We start from the raw sequence: 21,822 nt of genomic DNA, 5'->3' as shown, positions 1-21,822 counted from the left end.
GAAAATTACCCGAGTCAATAAAATAACTGGAATCAGTTTTTAATACTGGGTCTAATAAGGACAACGAACAAGTTCGTGAATCAATATGAGAAGCATCGTTATTTGTATTAAATATACCATTTATAAATAATATATCACTTATACAGGTAGGTTTAGTAGGAATGTTTTATGTAGATCACCCAAACAAATAATAAGATTAGTTTCGTGTAATGCCGTTTTCAACACCATAACGTACAGCGACCAAATAGTTATCAAAGGTACCAGGGTTATAATGTAATACGTCATACGCGCGTTTCGTCTTCATAAGACTCATTCATGACGCTCAGATCAAAATTGTCATAAAGGCAAACAAATACAAAGTTGAAAAGCATTGAGGACCTAAAATTCCAAAAAGTTGTGCCAAATACGGCTAATTTCTGGGATAAGAAAATTCAAAGTTTTTTTTTCGAAAAATTCAACGTTTTGTAACAGGAAATTTATAAAAATGACCATACATTAATTGATATTCATGTCAACACCGAAGTGCTGACTACTGTGCTGGTGATTCCCTTGGGAACGAAACGTTTACCAGTAGTGGCATCGACCCAGTGGTGTAAATAATTATCAAAGGTATATGGGTTATATTTTAATGCGCCAGACGCGCGTTTCGTTTTCATAATTGAACGATGAAAAGAGTTAAGATCAAAAAGTCATGTTAATCAATATCACGTGCAATTTTGTTTTCAATTTAAACCTCACAATTTCTAGACTATCATGCTGCAAATCTAGGCGCCGCTTTATTTCAATATTAATAGAGAATAATAATTGGAAAAATCTGTATCATATGCCGTATCATCCCGAGATACCAATATCAGTCAGAGGGTCTTTAAGCCCGAGTGATGATATTGATCGAAGGTGATACGGCATGTGATATGGATTTTGCCATGTTTTTTACGCTTTATCATATATTTCAACAGGATAGTATATATGAACTGCTTTCTGGTCCCTAGCACCTTGGTTACCTTCAGTTCTACTTTTGTCTTGTTTTAAAAGCTTTTAAAGAACTGCTCAATTACTCAGCCGACGCACCTGGGTTACCTTACAATATGCGTGCTGTTGTTTTAAAAATATGTTGTTTATTTTGTCACGTCCGAATGACCGTTCATTTATTTTCAAGAATTTTTTTCTAGAGAAGCTTGCATCAATAAAAACGGAGTTAAAAAAAAATAGAAAAAGAAAAATGAGTAAGGGTGTGATAAAGGGTGCGATAAAGGGTAGGGGTGTGATAAAGGGTATGATAAAGGGTGCGCATCAAACTTGCCCGATATGGATTAAACAGCAGGCCATTTATCAAATATAAAGAACTATTGTACACATGTATTTACTACTAAATGTATGATAAAACATAATAATTCTATCTCCATCGGATATCCTGTCTTTCCGTATTGGTGTTAAAAATCCCAGGAATGCTATGTTTTCGTTGGGAAGAATAGGGACCCGATGAGTTTAAGAAAAAGATATGATATCGAAGTATTCTATAACACTTGAAATATAATCCAGTTTGTTTTTCAAACTGCGTATTTTACAGTGGAAAATTGATATACTTTGGTCTGAAATGTCAACTGTATTCGCAGGGCCTGGAATTGATTCAACATCTCCTGTCAACATCACCATATTTACGTATATCAGACAAATAAACAATGGTCGGGTTGTTGTCGCTTTGACACATTCCCCATTTCCTTTCTCAATTTTTTTAGAATGTTAAAATGTTTTTCAGCATGGATAATTGTTTTTCAACTAAGCTACAAAACCATAGTATAAATTAAAATTATATACATCATACATATTGACATGTATTTTTACCACTTTTCTTGTAAATACTCCACTAGTTTTCCGTAAAATAGCCCTGATGTAATTCTATGTGTGATGGCGTCACTACTCATTAAAAAAATTTGATCTGACACTAATGTCTAAAAAGGGCTGTTTAAAAGAAAAGAGATTTAATCGTTGACTTTGAATGGTAAGAATGAAAACATATGAAAATATAAAAAAACAGTGCATGTACAAGGATCACTTGCAAGTATCAAATTTGGAAAAAAAGGTTATATTGGCAATCATACCACATTTTCTTTTTTTCTTATATATATAATATACTTTTTTAACTGTAGATCAAATCAATCTATAAAGTACAGAGCCCCTTAAGTGCCAAAGATGAAATTTAAATCTTGTGAGCACAACTTTTAAACTTGTGCGCACAACTTTTTGAAAAGAGGGACGAAAGATACCAAAGGGACAGTCAAACTCATCAATTTAAAATAAACTGATAATGCCATGGCTAAAAATGAAAAAGACAAACTAATAACAGCACACATGACACAACATAGAAAACTAAAGAATAAACAACACGAACCCCACCAAAAAACTAGGGGTGATCTCAGGTGCTCCGGAAGGGTTAGCAGATCCTGCTCCACATGTGGCACCCGTCGTGTTTCTTATGTGATTACAAATCCGGTGAACAGTCTAATTCGGTAGGTCACATTCATGAAAGGGAAAGGGAATGTAGTTGCGATGTAAGGAACATATCCGATATCATTTGTGAAACGGTTATTCATTAACGGTCAACCAACTCGTGATGGCGTCCGTAAAACATACGAAGGGATGATTTCAACTTCACCATTTGGAACTCTTGGTTTAATAGCTTCCTTGTGAGCAGCAACCATCTATCAAGAAAATCATGATAGGAAATGCAAGCACGGGAATATCGTATCAATTGGGAGATGTATATTCCGTATGCAGGTGCTGCTGGAATGTTGCTACTTAGAAATGGAAAGTTCACAATTGGAAAGCTGAAATCATCTCTTTTGTCGTAAAGTTTTGTTTTCAACCGACCCTCATTGTCAATTTCTAGATGTAAGTCAAGATATGAGGCCGACTTAACTGAGTCTGTAGTATCCTTTATCTCTAGCTCGATTGGATAGATGCATTCCACATAGTTACCAAATTTTGAATTATTTAGTGAAAGAACATCATCTATATAGCAGAAAGTAGAGTTAAAGGATATTGCTAGCTTCTTATCTTTCTTCCTAAGAAGTTCCTGCATGAAGTCAGCCCCATAATAATAAAGAAACAAGTCAGCAAGTAGAGGAGCACAGTTTGTTCCCATTGGAATGCCGACAGTCTGTTAAAAAACACGTCCTCCGAACGTAACAAATATGTTGTCATTCAAGAAATCAAACATTTTGATAATATCAGTTTCAGAGAAATTTTTGTTTGAATCAGAGTGGTCCTTTACAAAGTAGGATTTATCCCTCCCTAAGACAAGATACTTGTATCTACGTTGGCCATTCTTTTTTATGAAGCAAAGCAAAACCAACTCTTTCAATTTGTCTCTTAGTTTGGAATATGGAATGCTAGTGTAAAGAGTAGAACAGTCACATGTTTTAATACTATTACAAGATGAAAGAGAGTTAGATTGTATGTACTCTAAAAGATCTTTGGGATTTTTAAGTATCCACATCTGATTCACGCCCCCTCTAGAATAGGCAGTTTCACAATAACTTTGAAGCCCGTCTTTGATTGCTGAAGAAATAGATGTTAATAATTTTGAAAAACATAGAATGTTTAAGGAGTCCATAGCGGTATCTCGGTAGGTTATCTTCGTTTTTGTTTGAGAATACCAATTGACGTGTTCTATGCAAGAAACGCTGCAAATGTTTGCACCTGTCCTAAGTCAGGAATCTGATGTACAGTAGTTGTCGTTTGTTTATTTAATATATACGTGTTTCTCGTTTCTCGTTTTGTTTATATAGATTAGACCGTTGGTTTTCCCGTTTGAATGGTTTTACACTAGTAATTTTGGGGCCCTTTATAGCTTGTTGTTCGGTGTGAGCCAAAGCTCCGTGTTGAAGGCCGTACTTTAACCTATAATGGTTTACTTTTTAAATTGTTATTTGTATGGAGAGTTGTCTCATTGGCACTCACACCACATCTTCCTATATCTATCTAGCATACATTTTACCGTTCTTGATTTTTCCTATTGGATGAGTTCTACCAAGATCCCTTAATATTATATCAAGACATAATTGCTCATTGCAGATCTGCAAAACTAGAAAAATCAGTATTAATAGAAATGTTATCTCAAACATATATATTCAGATATATATATAAACTGGTCTGCAGTTACTACATATCTCAAAATTAGATGTTTTACACCTTTTTCTGGTTCAAATTTGCATGTCACCATACAATGAAAAGCAGAAATGTTTTTCCTTTTTTTGTCTATATTTTTCAAATCCCAAGTAATATGTTGTATCTTTGTAGCTCTCATCTTGCCATTGAACTGTTGATCTTATCTGTCCTCCCTTTATTTTATCTGAATATCATGTATATGGATTTTTTCATTATCGTTATGGTCATGAGTTTAATTCAAACGTTTTCGTTCTTGTTATAATATTTCAATTTCATCTTTTTTTGTTTAGTTTTGAATTTAAAATGTTCAATAGTTTTCTCTTGATCAGCAGGCATATATGCTGAACGAGTAAGATAAGATGAGATGAGGTACCATGTTTTATGTGTTGTGGTGATATACAGTACTTCTAATTTATTTATATGTCTTACGCGCTACAAAATTGTATTATTGAAATCAGTTTATAAAATAGATTGTTTCATAATGATGACTCTAAATCTTACTAAAAATAAAAAAATTAATGGTCTACTTTTTGACATTTGTATCATAATACCTCATTGCTTACATATATTCTTACCTGCAGCACCACCGATGATATCTTTTTATATTTCGTCATTGATTGATGCATAGACAGGTCTGGATGAATTACAAACAGTAACGGTGAAAAAAAAAATTGGCAATGTCAACCCGGAAGAACATAATTAACGTTCACATAATAAAAAACCAAAAAATATACAATAACATTCACAGAAAATGGGTTCCAGCCCTCTGAGCACCCACCTAGACCCACCAATGATAGAACATATCACATGAGTTGATGAAGTAGAGGAAACAATTGCAATAATTCTGTTAGAAACGATTTGTTGCCGTTATGTTTATTACGCAACTAAATTATAGCGCACAAGTTTGGGAAAAAGCTATTGGAATTTCTTAAAACAATAATCTAACATTGAAAATATCACAATTATAAACAATAAAAAAATGTGCACGAATCTTTGCATGAATTTTATTTTATTTTGTCGTTTAGTATATCTTTCCGCATCTTTCAGCAATTTTCATGAATTTATTTGTCTGATTTACAAACAAGAATATGTAAATTTGTATCAGAGTACATTATGTTCCTTTTGAAATTTAACAAGATCAGCTTATACATTCACATCACTATGATCAGTAATCTGGAATATTTTGGTCTTGAAGTATAGCTTCTATGTACTGACATTGTTAATCCTCTTTACTACTTGTCCCCTTTTGTGTCCTTGTATATTTTAACTTTTATTGTTTATCCATTTTTGATTATATATTTATGACATTGATATGTACTTGTACATCCCGCCATTGTGCTATGGTCAATTTTGTATTTTTGTCTTCCATATCTGTTTATGTACCTTTTCGATCTGCCATTTTGTGTGGCCTTGTTGAAAAAGTTACTTTTTTATATTGATCAGGTTAGAATTATATTACCATGTTGACGGCTGTACCCTTTTTTTGACGTTTCTACCATCATGTTTCTTTTTTCTTGCTCACACATAATGGCATTCTTTTCAACTGTCATACACGTGAGAGGTTTAGCTATTTGAGGTTTATAATTATTGGGCTTTACAGTGGGAAAGCCAGTGACATTGAAGAGCTCCTTCCGGTGGTCACGCGGGAAAGGGGAGATAATCTAAAAATTTCGAGGTGGCGCTGTAACCAGCGTGTAAACAAAAACATATCCTGTGCTTCAGACAATAAATTTATTAAAACAACTTAACATCCATCAGTATTTGAGGTTAATTTTTCATTAGAATAGATTTTGTCACACGACTGCCAAAATAGGTATTAAAATAAGTGCTCCGTTACTGAAATATGATAAATCAAAAGACGTCCTCTGTAGATTTCCAAAAAACCGTGGGTAATCCCCCTGTTTACTAGGAACGGACACAAATGCATCCTAAAGCTTTTCATTGGTCGAGATATAAATAAATGTGACCCAGAAACATATGGGCACATGACTATGTATAGGATTCCCCGTCACTATGAGTCTTGTTTACATAATAAATACTTCAACCGGAGGTCAAAATGCAACACATTTCAAACGTTTTTGGAGTTATTTCGGCGCAAAATTAAGCAAATTATGTCATATACAACAGTTTTTAACCACGAAATTGATTGAGACAATGAAGGGTGATGATGTTTCGAGGATTTTAAATCTATTTAACTTAAAAATGATGATTAGTTGAAGGCTTTACACCGTCATTTGTTGATGTTTTTCATGTTGCTCAAACTCCTCGTATTACATTATCTGTAGTTATTTAATTATGCTGCAGTGTGTAACAGATGTATGTAGTACATTGAAACTGGGTTAATCTATGAACGAAGTTGTCCATATAAATGACTTCAGTTGTCTGGAAGTACCCCCCTTTTTTTCCCAATTTTCAAAAATTTCAGCAAGGGGTAAGTCAAAAGTTATTGTCTGGATAAAAAGCCTACGCAAGTGCAAAGTGTAAGCACTCAGTTAATCTTTGTTTTAAGCCATTTTTTTTTTTAGGGTAATGGTTACAGTCATTCTTTGATTCAGTAAATATTAATCTGGAATCAACTTGCAGGCGCGGATCCAGAAAGGGGGGGGGGGGGGTTCCGGGGGTTGTCAATTTATAAAAGTACCAATCAACAGCTATCAATCTGATGCATCGATAATGTTCACTTGATTTTTAGTCTTCGTTTGTTGTTTATATAAAAAAAACTAAGCAAGTTGGAAGTTGACACTCAGACATGTTTAAAAATGTCTGTCCTGTCCTTATCATGCATATAAAGCCACATATCCTTGATGGTGTACACGAACCATTCATGTTTGAGTGTGTCTGGGCCCTGGGGCATGTTTAACTCTTGAGAACTTGAGATTAACATTCAATAGGAATGTCCAATGCCTAGTACATCCAATTCTTAATACATGTTAGAGCTATATGACCATTTAAACCATTAACAAAATGCATTATCACTTCTAAGGTCTACTTTGAAATTGGCATATGAAAGTCTCACTCTGATTTTGGTGATCCTGTTTTGTTGCATCGATATTAATGCTTGACCCACATTTTTATTTTACACCAATCAATAAGAAAACAAAGCTTGGACACAGGATCTATAGTTTACTCAGAATCATACCATTCCTTTATCTGTGTGCTGATTTTTCTGCAATATGATACTTTTTCACACATTTTACTCCATTTTAAAAGCACACAATTGCAATAATTTGCAAAATCATGTGATTACATATATAGGAAAAGGGCACCAGGACATCTCATTCCTAATACTACACAAGGAGCAGGATCTACTTACTCTTCCAGAACACCTGATATCAATTGTATGTTGTGGGTTCAAGTTGCTTAGTTTTCTTTTTTCTAATTTGAATATTAGTTTAGACTTTTCATAAAAAAAAGTATGAAAAAAGAGAGACTACCGGAAATTAATTATTTAGGTGCAGGGGTTACCACACTTCAGAAAAACAGTGAAAAGTCAAGTCATGATAGGCCATTTGAGAGACCTCAAGATACCTCACCATGTCTAGGAGAACTGAACGATTTTATAACCTTTCTGTTTCAGTCCTTCACACCTAATCAATCATTAAAGACCATCAAGTTGACTTTTTATATCTTTTATTTTTTTTCATATACTACAGTACATACATGTATATGGCTAGGATATCTTATAATTTTTTTCTGGGTTTTGTAGGAAGGTGTCCCAGATAAAAAATTAAATAACCTTGTCAGACGTCATAATTATTTTGACTAGCATGTCATTTGATCTATTCCTTATTACAGTCAATTTTCTCTATTCTTTGTTCCTTTAGTCATAGTTCTCCAATTTTTTATACTTTAAGCCATAGTTCCCAGTGGCGGATCCAGGGATAGGGTTCCGGGATTGGAATCCCCCCTTTTTATGGACAATCAATGCATTTGAAAGGGGACATGTAGTTGGAACCCACCTTTATCCTGGGTAGGCTAGGTAACCCCCTTTTCAAAATGGCTGTATCCACCCCTGGTTCCCTATTTTGTGAACCCTCATCCTGTACTATCTGTAAGCAATGATGAATAGAGGTTTAGGATAAAATTAAACTATACTTATGTAGTTATATTTTTCCTATAATTTTATTTTGTTTGTTTTTGTTTTTTGTCACACACATTTTGGGTTCAATAATAATAATATAAAACCATTTAATTAACCTTTTAACTATTCGAGACAACCAAACAAATCAGCACAAATGCTTTACACAACCGTAATAATTTAATTAAAATTTAAATGCTAACATTGACATGCCAAAATTCAAGTTTTAATCAAAATTGAAGTCGCGGGCTGAGAAAGGGGCGTTTATTTCGTGTGGTCTGTGAGAATTTAATGGATTTCAGCATCGAAAAAGAGGCAAACATATAGCCATAACCCGATCTGATCAATAAATTATGTTATGGATAATGTTCATATCTTTCTACTAACCATTAAAAGTAATAATAGTAGGATTTCGTGAGCTCAAAAACCTTAATCTGTTGAAAAATGGCGTCGATTTATGTGCTTCCTTTTCGCAGCCTCAGTTACAATTTGACAAGGAGTGATGGGTATTTATGCAAATATTTAGGGACTCCTATCATCATAGATACTATTTTTGGTCATTTATATTTAAATAGCCAATAGGATGCGAATGTGTCAGTTATTTTCAGAAGCGGAAAACACCCGCCATATTTTTATCTTCCAAAATAACAACGTCTCTTGCCATTTTCAGATGTTTGTTTCTTGTAAAATAAAACCTCCGAAGAAGAAAATATAGCATAGTCACCTGTAAAACTTACCTATATAACTAATCAATGATGAAATGACACAAGTTTAATTGTCTTTAATAGTATATTTCTTGAAAAATCACACGTACACGATGTGAACAAAGTACCGAGATGGCGCGATACTGTCGCCGTCTATGTAAAAATCGCGATTGTCGACCTTGATTTTTTGGCCGTTACGTCATATGGAAGGAGGCGCAGAACTGCTCCGTGGCTTTACCACTGTTAAATCGTTCGATAAGAAGATTACCAGAATGTAACAGAATGCACAGTCATTGATACAATCTTAACCAATTGAGGTCATTCATATCAAGGCATGCAAGATAATGGATCCTAATAATTTTGTTGTCTTACTTGCAGGTAAGCATGTTTTAAAGGTCATTTATTTAAATTAATGTAAGACCTACGAAAAGATATTTGTAAAAAATCAAAATGCATATAAAATAAACGAATTACAAATATGAAAATCCAAATAATATGTCTTTCTTCAAGATATGTCATCAGGTACACGTAAAGTACACATCATAATGTATTTTAGAGAAAATAAATACTACAAATTATTAAAACAGATAATTCAACTGCAAGGTTATTTTTCAAATGGTTTCATCAATGTAAGATGGCAATTTCAAGGAGTACATTTGAAAAAAACTACTTTGAAGATTTTTTCTTAATCTGCACATAACCAAATAGGGTGATTGTAATCATTTTGGTTTATGTCTACTTTTATAACATTTTTAGGCGTTAACCTTATGTTCGAAATTGAAAAGGAGAAATTAAGATTTTGTATGTACGTGAACAATTAGTTTGTATGAACTACAATTCAACTATCTGTCTTAGATTTATTATGAGGTGTTCTAGTGATAAGAGTAGCAGTGTCAAATGTGTATGATAGTGCAAGAGTGTATGCTATATCTGTGATATAACAGATTTTCCTAATATTTTGTGATCAATGTTATTAACTTCACTACACTCAACTAATATTTAATTGATCGAGTACTGATTCATAAATCTTCTAGATGAGATATGGTCACAGAAATTTGGGGTGTTGTATTGGGTGCTTATAAAATTGATATTGCTGTGAAAACATCTTCTCCAAACGATTTGTGAATCAAAGCTCGATCGCAAAATATTATTTAAGTGTATTGCGAAATAAAAAAAACTTTGAAGAAAATTCAATACGAAGTCCACAATAAATAGCAAAAAGCTCAAACACAAACAGAAACACATCAAACGAATGGATAACAACTATCATATCGCAAAATATTATTTAAGTGTAGTGCGAAATAAAATTCAAAACAAAAAAAAACCTCTGACGAAAATTCAAAACGAAAAGTCCATAATAAATAACAAAATCAAAAGCTCAAAAACAAACACAAACACAAACACATCAAACGAATGGATAACAACTATCATATTCCTGACTTGGTACAGACATTTAAAGGAAAGAAAATAGATCAGACCTTTGATTGTTCCGGATTTTCCTTATCATAATTCCTTGGGTGAATGTTTTGATATTCAAAATTAGCTGTCATTACATATTTAAGTTATCAAGTAGATTTCATAATAGGATTAACAAAGATGAACAATGTTGTTATTGACCTTATCTGTAGGTTTAACAACATATTTGTCAATGAAATAAGACATGTAAATGGCCATTGTTACATTATAGTTCGTTTCTGTGTGTGTTACATTTTGGTGTTGTGTCTCTGTTGTGTCGATCGTTGTTCTCTTACTTACATTTGATGCGTTTCCTCGGTTTTGGTTGGTAGCCCGGATTTGTTTTTTCTCTATCGATTTATGAATTTTGAACAGCGGTATAATTATCAAAGGTACCAGGATTGTTATATTACTACTGTTGCCTTTATTTAACAGCGCTTAGGTATATGCAGATATATGGTACATAATTTTTAACTACTTCCTGTTTGTTAAAGGTCATTATAGGTCCCAATGAACTCAAGTGAAAAGAATAGATTTATACAATGATAAACGTTACAGAAACATAACAAAAAAAAAATTTATTGGAAAATGTAGATATCTTACAGGTGCTGTAAGATTCCATCGGATCTTTCGATCAAAATCAGACAAAAAACAGGAGAATGTAATAAACAAGAAAAAATACTTTATCGTAATTTTGTTGGTTAAAGAGGATATACACGATCATTCGTATTGTGATTATATGCTTAACTTGTTCGATCCCTCGTGTTTTTAACAACGTATTTGATTTTAATGAAAGTCATCTCTGTATTTTTGAAAAATCAATACACTAGTATTTTCGATATCACAAAATAGTACATAAATTGTCAATACAATGGAATTTGATGCGACTGTCATACCGGTGAAAGGTTCAGTGAGCTTTAAAACCAGGTTGATTCCATCATTTTCTACATAAAAAATGCCTGTACCAAGTCATGAATATGACAGTAAAAATTTTCCTCGGAGGTCAGTATTTTAAGATTTCACTTTTTACTAAATCTTATCATCGATACAAGGACATCTTTAGTAAATATTAATCAACATGCAGACATCTTATACGTTCATGTATTTTACATCCAATCTTTTATGACAATGTTCTATACAACCACAAAAATGACAACGTTCACCTCAAAAGGTCACCGAACCTATAAACAGACTTATTCGGAAGGGATAAAGTTATGATACTTTTGTCAGATCATTAAATAATGCATATTTTTGTATTAATATTGATTCATTCGTAGGGTCTTTGCATCGAAATAAACATGATACAGGTTATGGAAATCAACGGGAATCAACTGTGCCCCTCTACTGGAATCAACTGTGCCCCTCTACTTGCCGACTTGTTTCTTTATTATTATGAGGCTGACTTCATGCAGGAACTTCTTAGGAAGAAAGATAAGAAGTTAGCACTATCCTTTAACTCTACTTTTCGCTATATAGATGATGTTCTTTCACTAAATAATTCAAAATTTGGTGACTATGTGGAACGCATCTATCCAATCGAGCTAGAGATAAAGGATACTACAGATACAGTTAAGTCGGCCTCATATCTTGACTTACATCTAGAAATTGACAATGAGGGTCGGTTGAAAACAAAACTTTACGACAAAAGAGATGATTTCAGCTTTCCAATTGTGAACTTTCCATTTCTAAGTAGCAACATCCCAGCAGCACCTGCATACGGGGTATATATCTCCCAATTGATACAATATTCCCGTGCTTGCATTTCCTATCATGATTTTCTTGATAGAGGGTTGCTGCTCACAAGAAAGCTATTAAACCAAGAGTTCCAAATGGTGAAGTTGAAATCATCCCTTCGTAAATTTTACGGACGCCATCACGAGTTGGTTGACCGTTATGGAATAACCGTATCACAAATGATATCGGATATGTTCCTTACGTCGTAACTACAATCCCCTTCCCTTTCCTGAATGTGACCTACCGAATTAGACTATTTACTGGATTTGTTATCACATAAGCAACACGACGGGTGCCGCATGTGGAGCAGGATCTGCTTTCCCTTCCGGAGCACCTGAGATCACCCCTAGTTTTTTGGTGGGGTTCGTGTTGTTTATTCTTTAGTTTTCTATGTTGTATCGTGTGTACTGTTGTTTGTTTGTCTTTTTCATTTTTAGCCATGGCGTTGTCAGTTTGTTTTAGATTTACGAGTTTGACTGTCCCTTTGGTATCTTTCGTCCCTCTTTTATGATCTGCTCATATATTTTATGAGGTATGATACTTAATCCCTAACGGAGGGGGGGGGGATTTTTCTTAGTTTTGATATGATGCAAACATAATCTTTCAATCAGTTTAATTGAGGTCTGGTGCTGGCATGTCAGCATATGCTATTAGTCCCTTTTTAATTTATGTAGATTATTCTGTTACCTGTTCTGACATCGGACTCGGAATTATTTTAAACTGAACTTTACTGTGCTTTATGATGGGTGTTTCGTTATTCGACATGGCTAGGTATAAGGGGGATGAGATATCACAAAAAATGTTTAACCTGCAGCATTGTTGAGCAAGTAGTACACGTACTGTTTATGATAACAGTTGAAACCCGCCTACGTATGCAGGATTTCACTCTGTTTTGAAGACTCGTTCGTGGCCTTGTGTTGTTCTCTGCTCTGTGGTCGAGTTGCTGTTTTTTTAATTCATTCCCAATTTCCATTCTCAATTTGATTGGTCTTTTGGGATATGTATGTAATCGAAACATAATATTCGAAATATCCTTTAACCCATTTAAAATGAAAAATAATTTAGAATGTCATGTCCACAACCATGTATTACTTGTTGTCTTTTAGAATGTCCTGTCCCATCATTTATTTCTTGTTGTCTTTTAGATTATCCTGTTCCCATTATTGTATTACTTTTTTAGAATGTCTTGTCCATGATAATGTATTACTTGTTGTCTTTTAGCACTTCCTGTCCCCAATCATGTATTACCTTTTTATAATGTCTTGTCCCCAATCATGTATAACTTGATGTCTTGTAGAATGACTTGTTACAAATCATGAAGTTCGTTCTGTCTTGTTCCCAATTAAGTATTACTTATTGTCTTAGATTGTCTCGTCACTATTTCAGAAACATGTATAGGCAGACAATGTATTATGTTTTTATACTGTTTGTAGTATGGCTGAGTATTGGATTATCGACTTCATTTCTACTTGATTCTACAGGTAAGTATGTATATCTTCAATATTCGGTAATTTTTTTTAAAAGTCATCAGTAATAATAGTATAACTTATAAAAGTTATGATGAGCTTTCGTCTAAATAAGGCTCCGCAGTGACGCTAAGATGAAAATAGTTAGAAAGCCGAACATGTATGAAGTTCAAGAGCATTGAGAATCCAAAATTCCAAAAAAAAGTGCCTATACGACTTAGGTAATCTTTGCCTTAGAAAAGAAAATCCTAATAAAATTCGAATAATTCATACTTTTACAAACAGTATAAAAATGACCATATCATTGTTATTCATGTCATGATAACATTGTTATTATATTCTATTTCAAATGTTTAAGGCACTATATATACTTGTATATAACTTTTAGTTTCGAAAAACAAACATTCGTTTATTATTGTTCCTTTTATTCAAACTATATATTAGACATATATTCAATAAATACATATCTATTCTTAAACAGACCCTTTTGTCAGTTAGCTGGAATGTAAACACATAATCGTATGAAACGGTGCGTAAGAACCAATAATTAATTCAAAGTAAACACGTATTCATGTTCAGAACCGATAATGTAAAAATACTAAGATAACTATATAATCAAAAAGGCATGTATTTAGGTACAACTTTTGTTTCACCTTTTGTCACAGATAGCGTAATATTTCTACGTGATCTATGTATTCATCCCTGATTTTAAAAACAAAAATGTTATCGTTGTACAATGTATGCATATGATTAAGAAGTCGAACAATGATAAAACAGTAAAATAGTATTACGGAATCTGTAATTGTTTATATCCTTTACTATTCTGCATATTCCATGTACTTCACTTTACAAAAAGAAGGCTAAAGGCAAGGTGTGGCACCACATACGAAATCATGAAATTACAGACCAAATATTTTATATCCTTTTTTAGGCTTATATAATTATATTTTATGAAGCAGATATATACTTCAGCTATCTCATAGATAAAACTTACTCAAAAAACGGAAGTTTAAAAAAAAAAACTTTATTGGGTCAATTTCCTCAGGAAAAGTTGACCTCGGATACGTTTGACTCTTTTTATGTCATTTTTGCTCTGTTTTTGTTTTAATACATTCTTGGTTTTAAAATATGTCAGCGTCCCAGATTAAAGTAATTCAGAAAGGTGCTCTGGCCCATCGATTGTTTAGCGTTATTTAACTTTTTTTATCGTTAAAAAAACAATCATTGAGACTATTACAGAGTTTATGATCCTCCTCTCAAAAATTTTACTGAATAAACGAACCTATCATTTTGTAACATACACAACTGTGTTATTTTTCAATAAATCATCCGAAATATACTAAATAACAATAATCTGTACAGAATGTATCAATAAATTATAAGTAATAAAAAACAGAACTTGAAGAAATTATTAACTCTGCAAATCCTGATATAATCATAAGTACTGAAACTTTGTTAAATCCAAATATACAATCACATGATCTTTTTTCCACCAAACCTTTACAATCTGTACCGAAAAGATAGAACACAAAACAACAAAGGAAAAAGATATGACAGAGTATTAGTTGCTATCACCAAAGAGTTTATAAGCTCCAAAAAAGATTGTGAAAACGTATGGGCGGAAATTAACATCTCTTGCACTAAACAGATATTTTTCGGATGTTATTACCGACCCCCATCAGATGATGGAACATCCCTTGAAAACTTAAATAGTTCTTTAACAAAAATCAAAAACATCTCAAATTCTAACATATGGCTTGGAGGAGAGTTTAACTAAGGCCAAATAGATTGGTCAGTTCAATCTATTATTGCTGAAAAACCAGAACAAAAATTACACCAACAACTCCTAGACATAGCTTTTGACCATAATTTACAACAAATGGTAGACATAGAAACACGCAAAGACAGAACCCTAGATCTGTTCTTCACTAACAATCCATTAAGTGTAAACAAAATGACAACTTTACCACCAATGTAAGGCAGACCATGATATAGTATACCTTGAAATTGACACGTGCTTGAAAAGGGTACGGGAACTACCTAGAAAAATCATGAAACTTAATTAAGCAAATCGGGAGAACATAAAAGCTGATATTACTGTATTATTAACAACATTACAAGAAAAATACCACAAAAAATGATAACATACAAACATAGATTACCTAATAGATATATGTGGTTTCAAATCAGATAAATATAAGACATTTTTGACTACTCTAAAGTTCAATGTAGATAGAGAAATTTTATTTCTTGACTTTCAAAAGAGTGTGATTCCTTGTAATGGGGGTTTGTGTACTGTGCATCAAGAACATTTGATCTCCAAACTTCTATTGTCTACATTAGAAAATGCCTGTACCAAGTCAGGAATATGACAGTTGTTATCCATTCGTTTGATGTGTTTGGACTTTTGATTTTGCCTTTTGATTTTTGATTTTCCTTTTTGAATTTTCCTCGGAGTTCAATATTTTTGTGTTTTTACTTTTTTTTATATATCAAATACAAAGTTTATGAACAAAAGGTAAAAAAAAAACCGTTGTGTTTACAAATACAAACAGAGGATTAAACATTTACAATCAATACATAAGTTAGATCATTAAAATAAATGTAATCCGTGTTAACATGATGTCATGTTACCAAAGAGGAGTTATAGATAGTATCAAAAATACTGTACCACTCTTTTACTTAGACATTATTAAAACTTAGGGAAAAAAACAATTACATATCGATTTCTAAACAAATTTGTTTTTAGAAGAAAACATATAATATTGAAAAATGTCTTATTTATCATTATCACTATTTTACAAAAAAATCTTACTTACTTATAATTCCCTTTTTCAGCCGATTGTCAATAAAATCAACAACGTCGTCATAAATGAAATAGCGATGAACATGTTATCATTGGGACGTACCGGTGTTACATAGCCATTCTTACCCATGGGGAAATTTAGGATCATTGCTGTTCTTCCCCCGCGGAAATTTGGCAAACAGTATACATATAGTCACTTTTCGCCCTGTCAATCTTACCCCCATATGATACATTTTATCAAATGTTATGAGTCGGAAAATTAAATCCAACAGAGTTGGAATTAGTTTTTTTATGCTGACAAATACTAATTGTCAATTTACATTTAAATTATACAATTGTTCGTCAGTCTGTCTATGTGTCCACCAGTCTGTCTATATTTTCACCATTCTTTCTAATAGTCCCTTAGTTTTTCTACATTCTTCACAGTCTTGCTATGTGTCCACAAGTCTGTCGTTATGGTTACCAGTATGTCTGTGTCCACTAGTCCGTGTACATTTTCAACGGTCTGTATTCATCAGTCCGTTTTTTTGTCTTCTGTTCTGTCTACATGTCCACCAGTTCTTCTCCGTGTTCAATACTCTATCTACATGTTTTCCAGTCAGTGTACATTTCCAAGTCTGACAACATGTCCACCAGACTGTTTATGTGTCAATCAATCTGTCAATATGTCTACCCTACCAGCAGGGAATTTCTTCCATACTGTGCCTACATGTCCATCAGTCAATCTATATTTTTACCCGTTTGTAATTTTTTTTTGTGCTGTTTTGTCTGATCGTCCGAATCTTCAACATGCTGACATTTACATGCATTCTTTTGATCTGACAACTTACTACATGTAAGTGTAAAATCCATACTAATACCCTCATGCTTTGAAATGCCAAAAAGTTTTCGTTAACTAAGGATTTTCTTATCCCAGGCATAAATTACCTTAGCCGTAATTGGCACAACGTTTTGAAATTTTGGATCCTCAATGCTCTTCAACTTTGTATTTGTTTGGCTTTATAAATATTTTGATACGAGCGTCACTGATGAGTCTTATGTAGATGAAACGCGCGTTTGGCGTACTAAATTATAATCCTGGTACCTTTGATAACTATTCGTTGGAGTTTATTAGTTAACACCAAAGTAACATTTTTAATATGTTTCGGCACAACAATTCACGTTGCAGGTTTAGCTTTTCTGACAACAGGCTAGTATGATGAGTAAACTTGTATTTCAATGATGCAAGTAAAGCTTCAAAATTAAAACGTCTTCACTGAATTAGTATATATATATATTTGTTAAGGAGCCAGCTGGAGGACTCCTCCGGGTGTGGGAATATCTCGCTTCATTGAAGACCTGTTGGTGACCTTCTGTTGTCGTCTGTTCTATGGTCGGGTTGTTGTCTCTTTGACAAATTCCCCATTTCCATTCTCAATTTTATTATCTATCTCCGATTGAAAAGCTGTCGTTTCACAACCATAATAAATAGACATCTGCTTTTGTTCTAAGTCAGACACCTGATGTTCAGTAGTTGTCGTCTGTTTATGTAGTTCATAAGTGTTTCTCGTCTTTTTTTATATAGATTTGAACGTTGTTTTCCTTTTTGAATGGTTTTACACTAGTAATTGTCGGGGCCCTTTATAGCTTGCTGTTTGGTGTGAGCCAACGCTCCGTGTTGAAGGCCGTACCTTGACCTATAATGATTTACTTTTATAAATTGTTACTTGCATGGAGAGTTGTCTCATTGGCACTAATACAACATCTTCCTATATCTATCTTTTCGCAATTTATGTCTGTCTATGCATGCTTTTTTATATGAACTGAAGCATTATCTCATACATAAAAAAAACAGTCCGATGTCGCCAACGTTATATTACAAGGGTGTAAAATTAGCCTCTCGTGCTATTACGGGGGATGGGGCTGATTCTCTTTTCCCCCTTCTTACGTTGGGGGAATGATTGTATCATGCCAAGTTTTTTCCGGGGGGATTGATCAATCCATATTTTCCTCCGGAAAAAATGGCAAGGGGAAAGACTGGCTATCGGACACATGATCAAGCAAGTAAAATCAATCTCGTTGAGATAAACATCGGAAATCTTTGTTCTTAGAATGACAATATAACATATTGGGAATGATAATGGAAATTAGTTATAAGTAGAAATTTCATTTCACGGTAATTACTAGTATTCCCAAAATATATAGAATCAAAAAGGTATTGCCAAATTAATGGTTAATAAGACTTCTTGTCGATTTGTTTCTTTATTGATATGAGAATGACTTCACAAAGAATTTCTTAGGGGAAAAAAGTTAGCAATATCTCTTTATAGATGATGTCACTTTCTATTTAATTCAAAATTGATTGACTACTAGTTTGTTGCACGCTACTATCCAATCAATTTTGAGATAAATAATACAACAAATACATACTAGTCTGCCTTATATCTTGACCTACAGTTAGAAATTGACAATAAGGGTCGGTTGAAAACAAAACTTTACGTCGAAAGAGATGTTTTCAGTTTCGAATTAATGAAATTTCTATTCCTTTGTAGCATTATTCAAATTCGCCCACATTAGTACGGTGACCGAGTAAAGAAAAGTCGCTTATTTAAGGAGTTTAATTGTCATTCGGACTATACGGCTATAAATCACAGTATTGGTAGATCAAATATTAAACTTAACATTTTGGCTTGTCGTAAAAAAATCGTACGGTGCAATTTTTGTAAAATGGGCTTTGAAGTGCGTAAGTTAACTTAAAAGAAAAATCGACTTCGAAAAGTTTTAAGGTCTACATTGTAAAATAACGTCCATGCTATGATTTCTGTTGTTACAACATTGTTGTTACATCTTATTTTAACGATTTCAAATAAAGTTTAGCAAAATTAATCCGTTATTAAAGAGTTTATGTAAAAAAATTACACTACGAATATTTTGCATTGAATAGAGTGCGTTTCAATTCAATTTCATCATTTTTAACGCAAAATGTACATTAATTAACATTTATTAATATTTCATACCTTTATTAATCAATAATGTTAAATTCATTTTTCTCAGAAGCACTAATTAAGCAATTCAAGCCAAACACAAGTCCTTACGCTCATATGACGGAGCTATTCGAAGCACATATACAGCCTCTTATAAATAAATATAAGCAATGAGGGCTGTATCACTTACATTCAAATACTGGGATGTGTTCTTTGAAGCAGTAGACATTTTGCTGTCAAATGTTAGAGCAGGACGAGAGGGAAATTGGTCACTTCCTTGCGATCGTCATCTCAAATTTAACCTTATGTTTTTTGTAACAAACCGTACTATTTAATGAAGGTGGATGCCAGTTTACATAGTCGATATGCTTCAAATCTTTGCGAATATTCGATCTTCTTTTATGGATGGCTACTTTTCTTAAAGACAGACTCATGGACAATTTAACGGTCAAGGACCGACATGGCAAGAGAAAAGACCGTCATAAAAGCCCCATGGGATCAGGTGGCACTGTAGGCATAACAAATGAAAAGTCTGCGCTTGTTAGATGGACCCTTACTAGACATTTCCTAGGACCTCTTAGTCGTGTAACGCTGAAAATGGCTGGAATTGCTGCAAATAATGCAAATTCACAAGAGGAAACAAGACCAACAGCAATGAAGAGAAACGAAGAACATGTTATTGCTATTGCGAACCATCTGAATTATCCATGACTGATCCCTTTGATGTTGAATCCCAGACTCCATGTCTTATCAATATCTCTTCTAGAAAAGGCATGCTACAAGAGATATTCGAGATTCTTTGCTCACAGCTGTAGAGGAAGGATTGAACATGTCTCAGCATTGTATCACTAGTTCACTTTTCTTAGGTCCTTCAAGGAGTTTTTATAGTCCAATATCAAAGTTAAAACTAAAAATGTTGAAAACATGACCACAAGAACATACCTTAAATATAAATCGGGGGAAATATTTTTAGGTCACATACATCCATAACTTGTATTTAGACGTGCACTGAATGTGGCAAAATATAGATGATGTATCATAGAACATGTGCTCTCGCACCCTGTAGGTCCCATTCCAATTTCCCTTTTCAAGATGACGACACCAGGAGAAAATTATGTAAGTCTTATTTGTTGAAGTAATTAGAATCTGAAGTTCTTTGAGCACTTGGCATGAAAATACGGATTTTTTGTGTTATTAAAATTTACTGTTACAAAATGATAGAAATTATTATAAATTAAGGAATGTATCTCCCTCGTGCAAAGCTCTGATTCCTTTCACGGATTTGGCTACACTTTTTGGACCTTTTGGATTATAGCTTTCATCTTTTATATAAGCTTTGGATTTCAAATATTTTGGCCACGAGCATCACTGAAGAGACATGTATTGTCGAAATGCGCATCTGGTGCAAGAAAATTGGTACCGTTAATTTTATTACTACCACTGGGTCGATGCCTCTGCTGGTGGACTATTAGTCCCCGAGGGTATCACCACCCCAGTAGCCAGTACTTCGGTACTGGCATGAAAATACGGATTTTTTGTGTTATTAAAATTTACTGTTACAGAATGATAGAAATTATTATAAATTAAGGAATGCATCTCCCTCATGCAAATCTCTGATTCCTTTCACGGATTTGGCTATACTTTTTGGACCTTTTGGATTATAGCTCTTCATCTTTTATATAAGCTTTGGATTTCAAATATTTTGGCCACGAGCATCACTGAAGAGACATGTATTGTCGAAATGCGCATCTGGTGCAAGAAAATTGGTACCGTTAATTTTATTACGTACCTTCCTTTGTACCATTACTCCCAACTTACAGTTGGTAAGGCATTGGTTCGATGTATTGATGTTTAAAAAGGTAACCTAAAACAGTCGGTGAAATTGCAGCTGACTATTAAAACATATGTCCCAACGTATTTCTATAGCGCAAACAGTAGCAGATGTTTTTGACCGATATGTCATGAACAACTCTATAAAGTCTGTCGAAAGGGAACGCCGCACAAACACTATAACTACCACCAAAGTGTATCAGATTATTCCTGACTACAAAACTTTCACAAATCTCCTATGATTCCACCTGATGTGAGCTTTGCATAACCAGAACATTTGTAAATTCCGAAATTTTCAAATTATACCAACACTGTTAATGGCTGTCGTAATTTGTTAAGCACTCAAGAGGAGGTCAATAATCGATGTCTTAAACTTTGACACCAAGTTTAGAGAAATGGGAAATGGTGGAAAAACAGTCATACGGATCTTTAATACATATGTGATTGTTCTGTGCGTTCACTACTATAAATATATGACGCATACGAGCGAGTTGTGGGTGCATGTGAGGAACATTAGCAGTGTAAAGGATGGGCGAAGACTTTCTCCTATTCACCAACTATGTGTCTGTCTTTCCCCAGCAATTTGTAAACTATTGCCTGCTGTACATGCACTAACCGG

General features: G+C 33.6%; 1 protein-coding gene across 1 annotated transcript in view; it reads left to right on the top strand.

Moving 5' to 3' along the window:
• Nucleotides 1-9,248: 9,248 nt before the first annotated feature.
• Nucleotides 9,249-21,822, top strand: part of LOC139510422 (uncharacterized) — a 39,259-nt gene continuing 26,685 nt past the window's right edge. Inside the window, exons 1-2 of the mRNA XM_071297004.1 lie at nucleotides 9,249-9,327; nucleotides 13,572-13,619. Of these exons, the coding sequence (XP_071153105.1) occupies nucleotides 9,294-9,327; nucleotides 13,572-13,619 (82 nt within the window). The 5' untranslated portion in view covers nucleotides 9,249-9,293. The remainder of the gene's footprint in view (nucleotides 9,328-13,571; nucleotides 13,620-21,822) is intronic.

The sequence above is a fragment of the Mytilus edulis genome, chromosome 2, assembly GCF_963676685.1.
Source record: "Mytilus edulis chromosome 2, xbMytEdul2.2, whole genome shotgun sequence".
Classification (NCBI taxonomy): Eukaryota; Metazoa; Mollusca; class Bivalvia; order Mytilida; family Mytilidae; genus Mytilus; species Mytilus edulis.
Note: the sequence above shows the minus strand (reverse complement) of the source record. Positions and strands in the feature narration are given on the sequence as shown.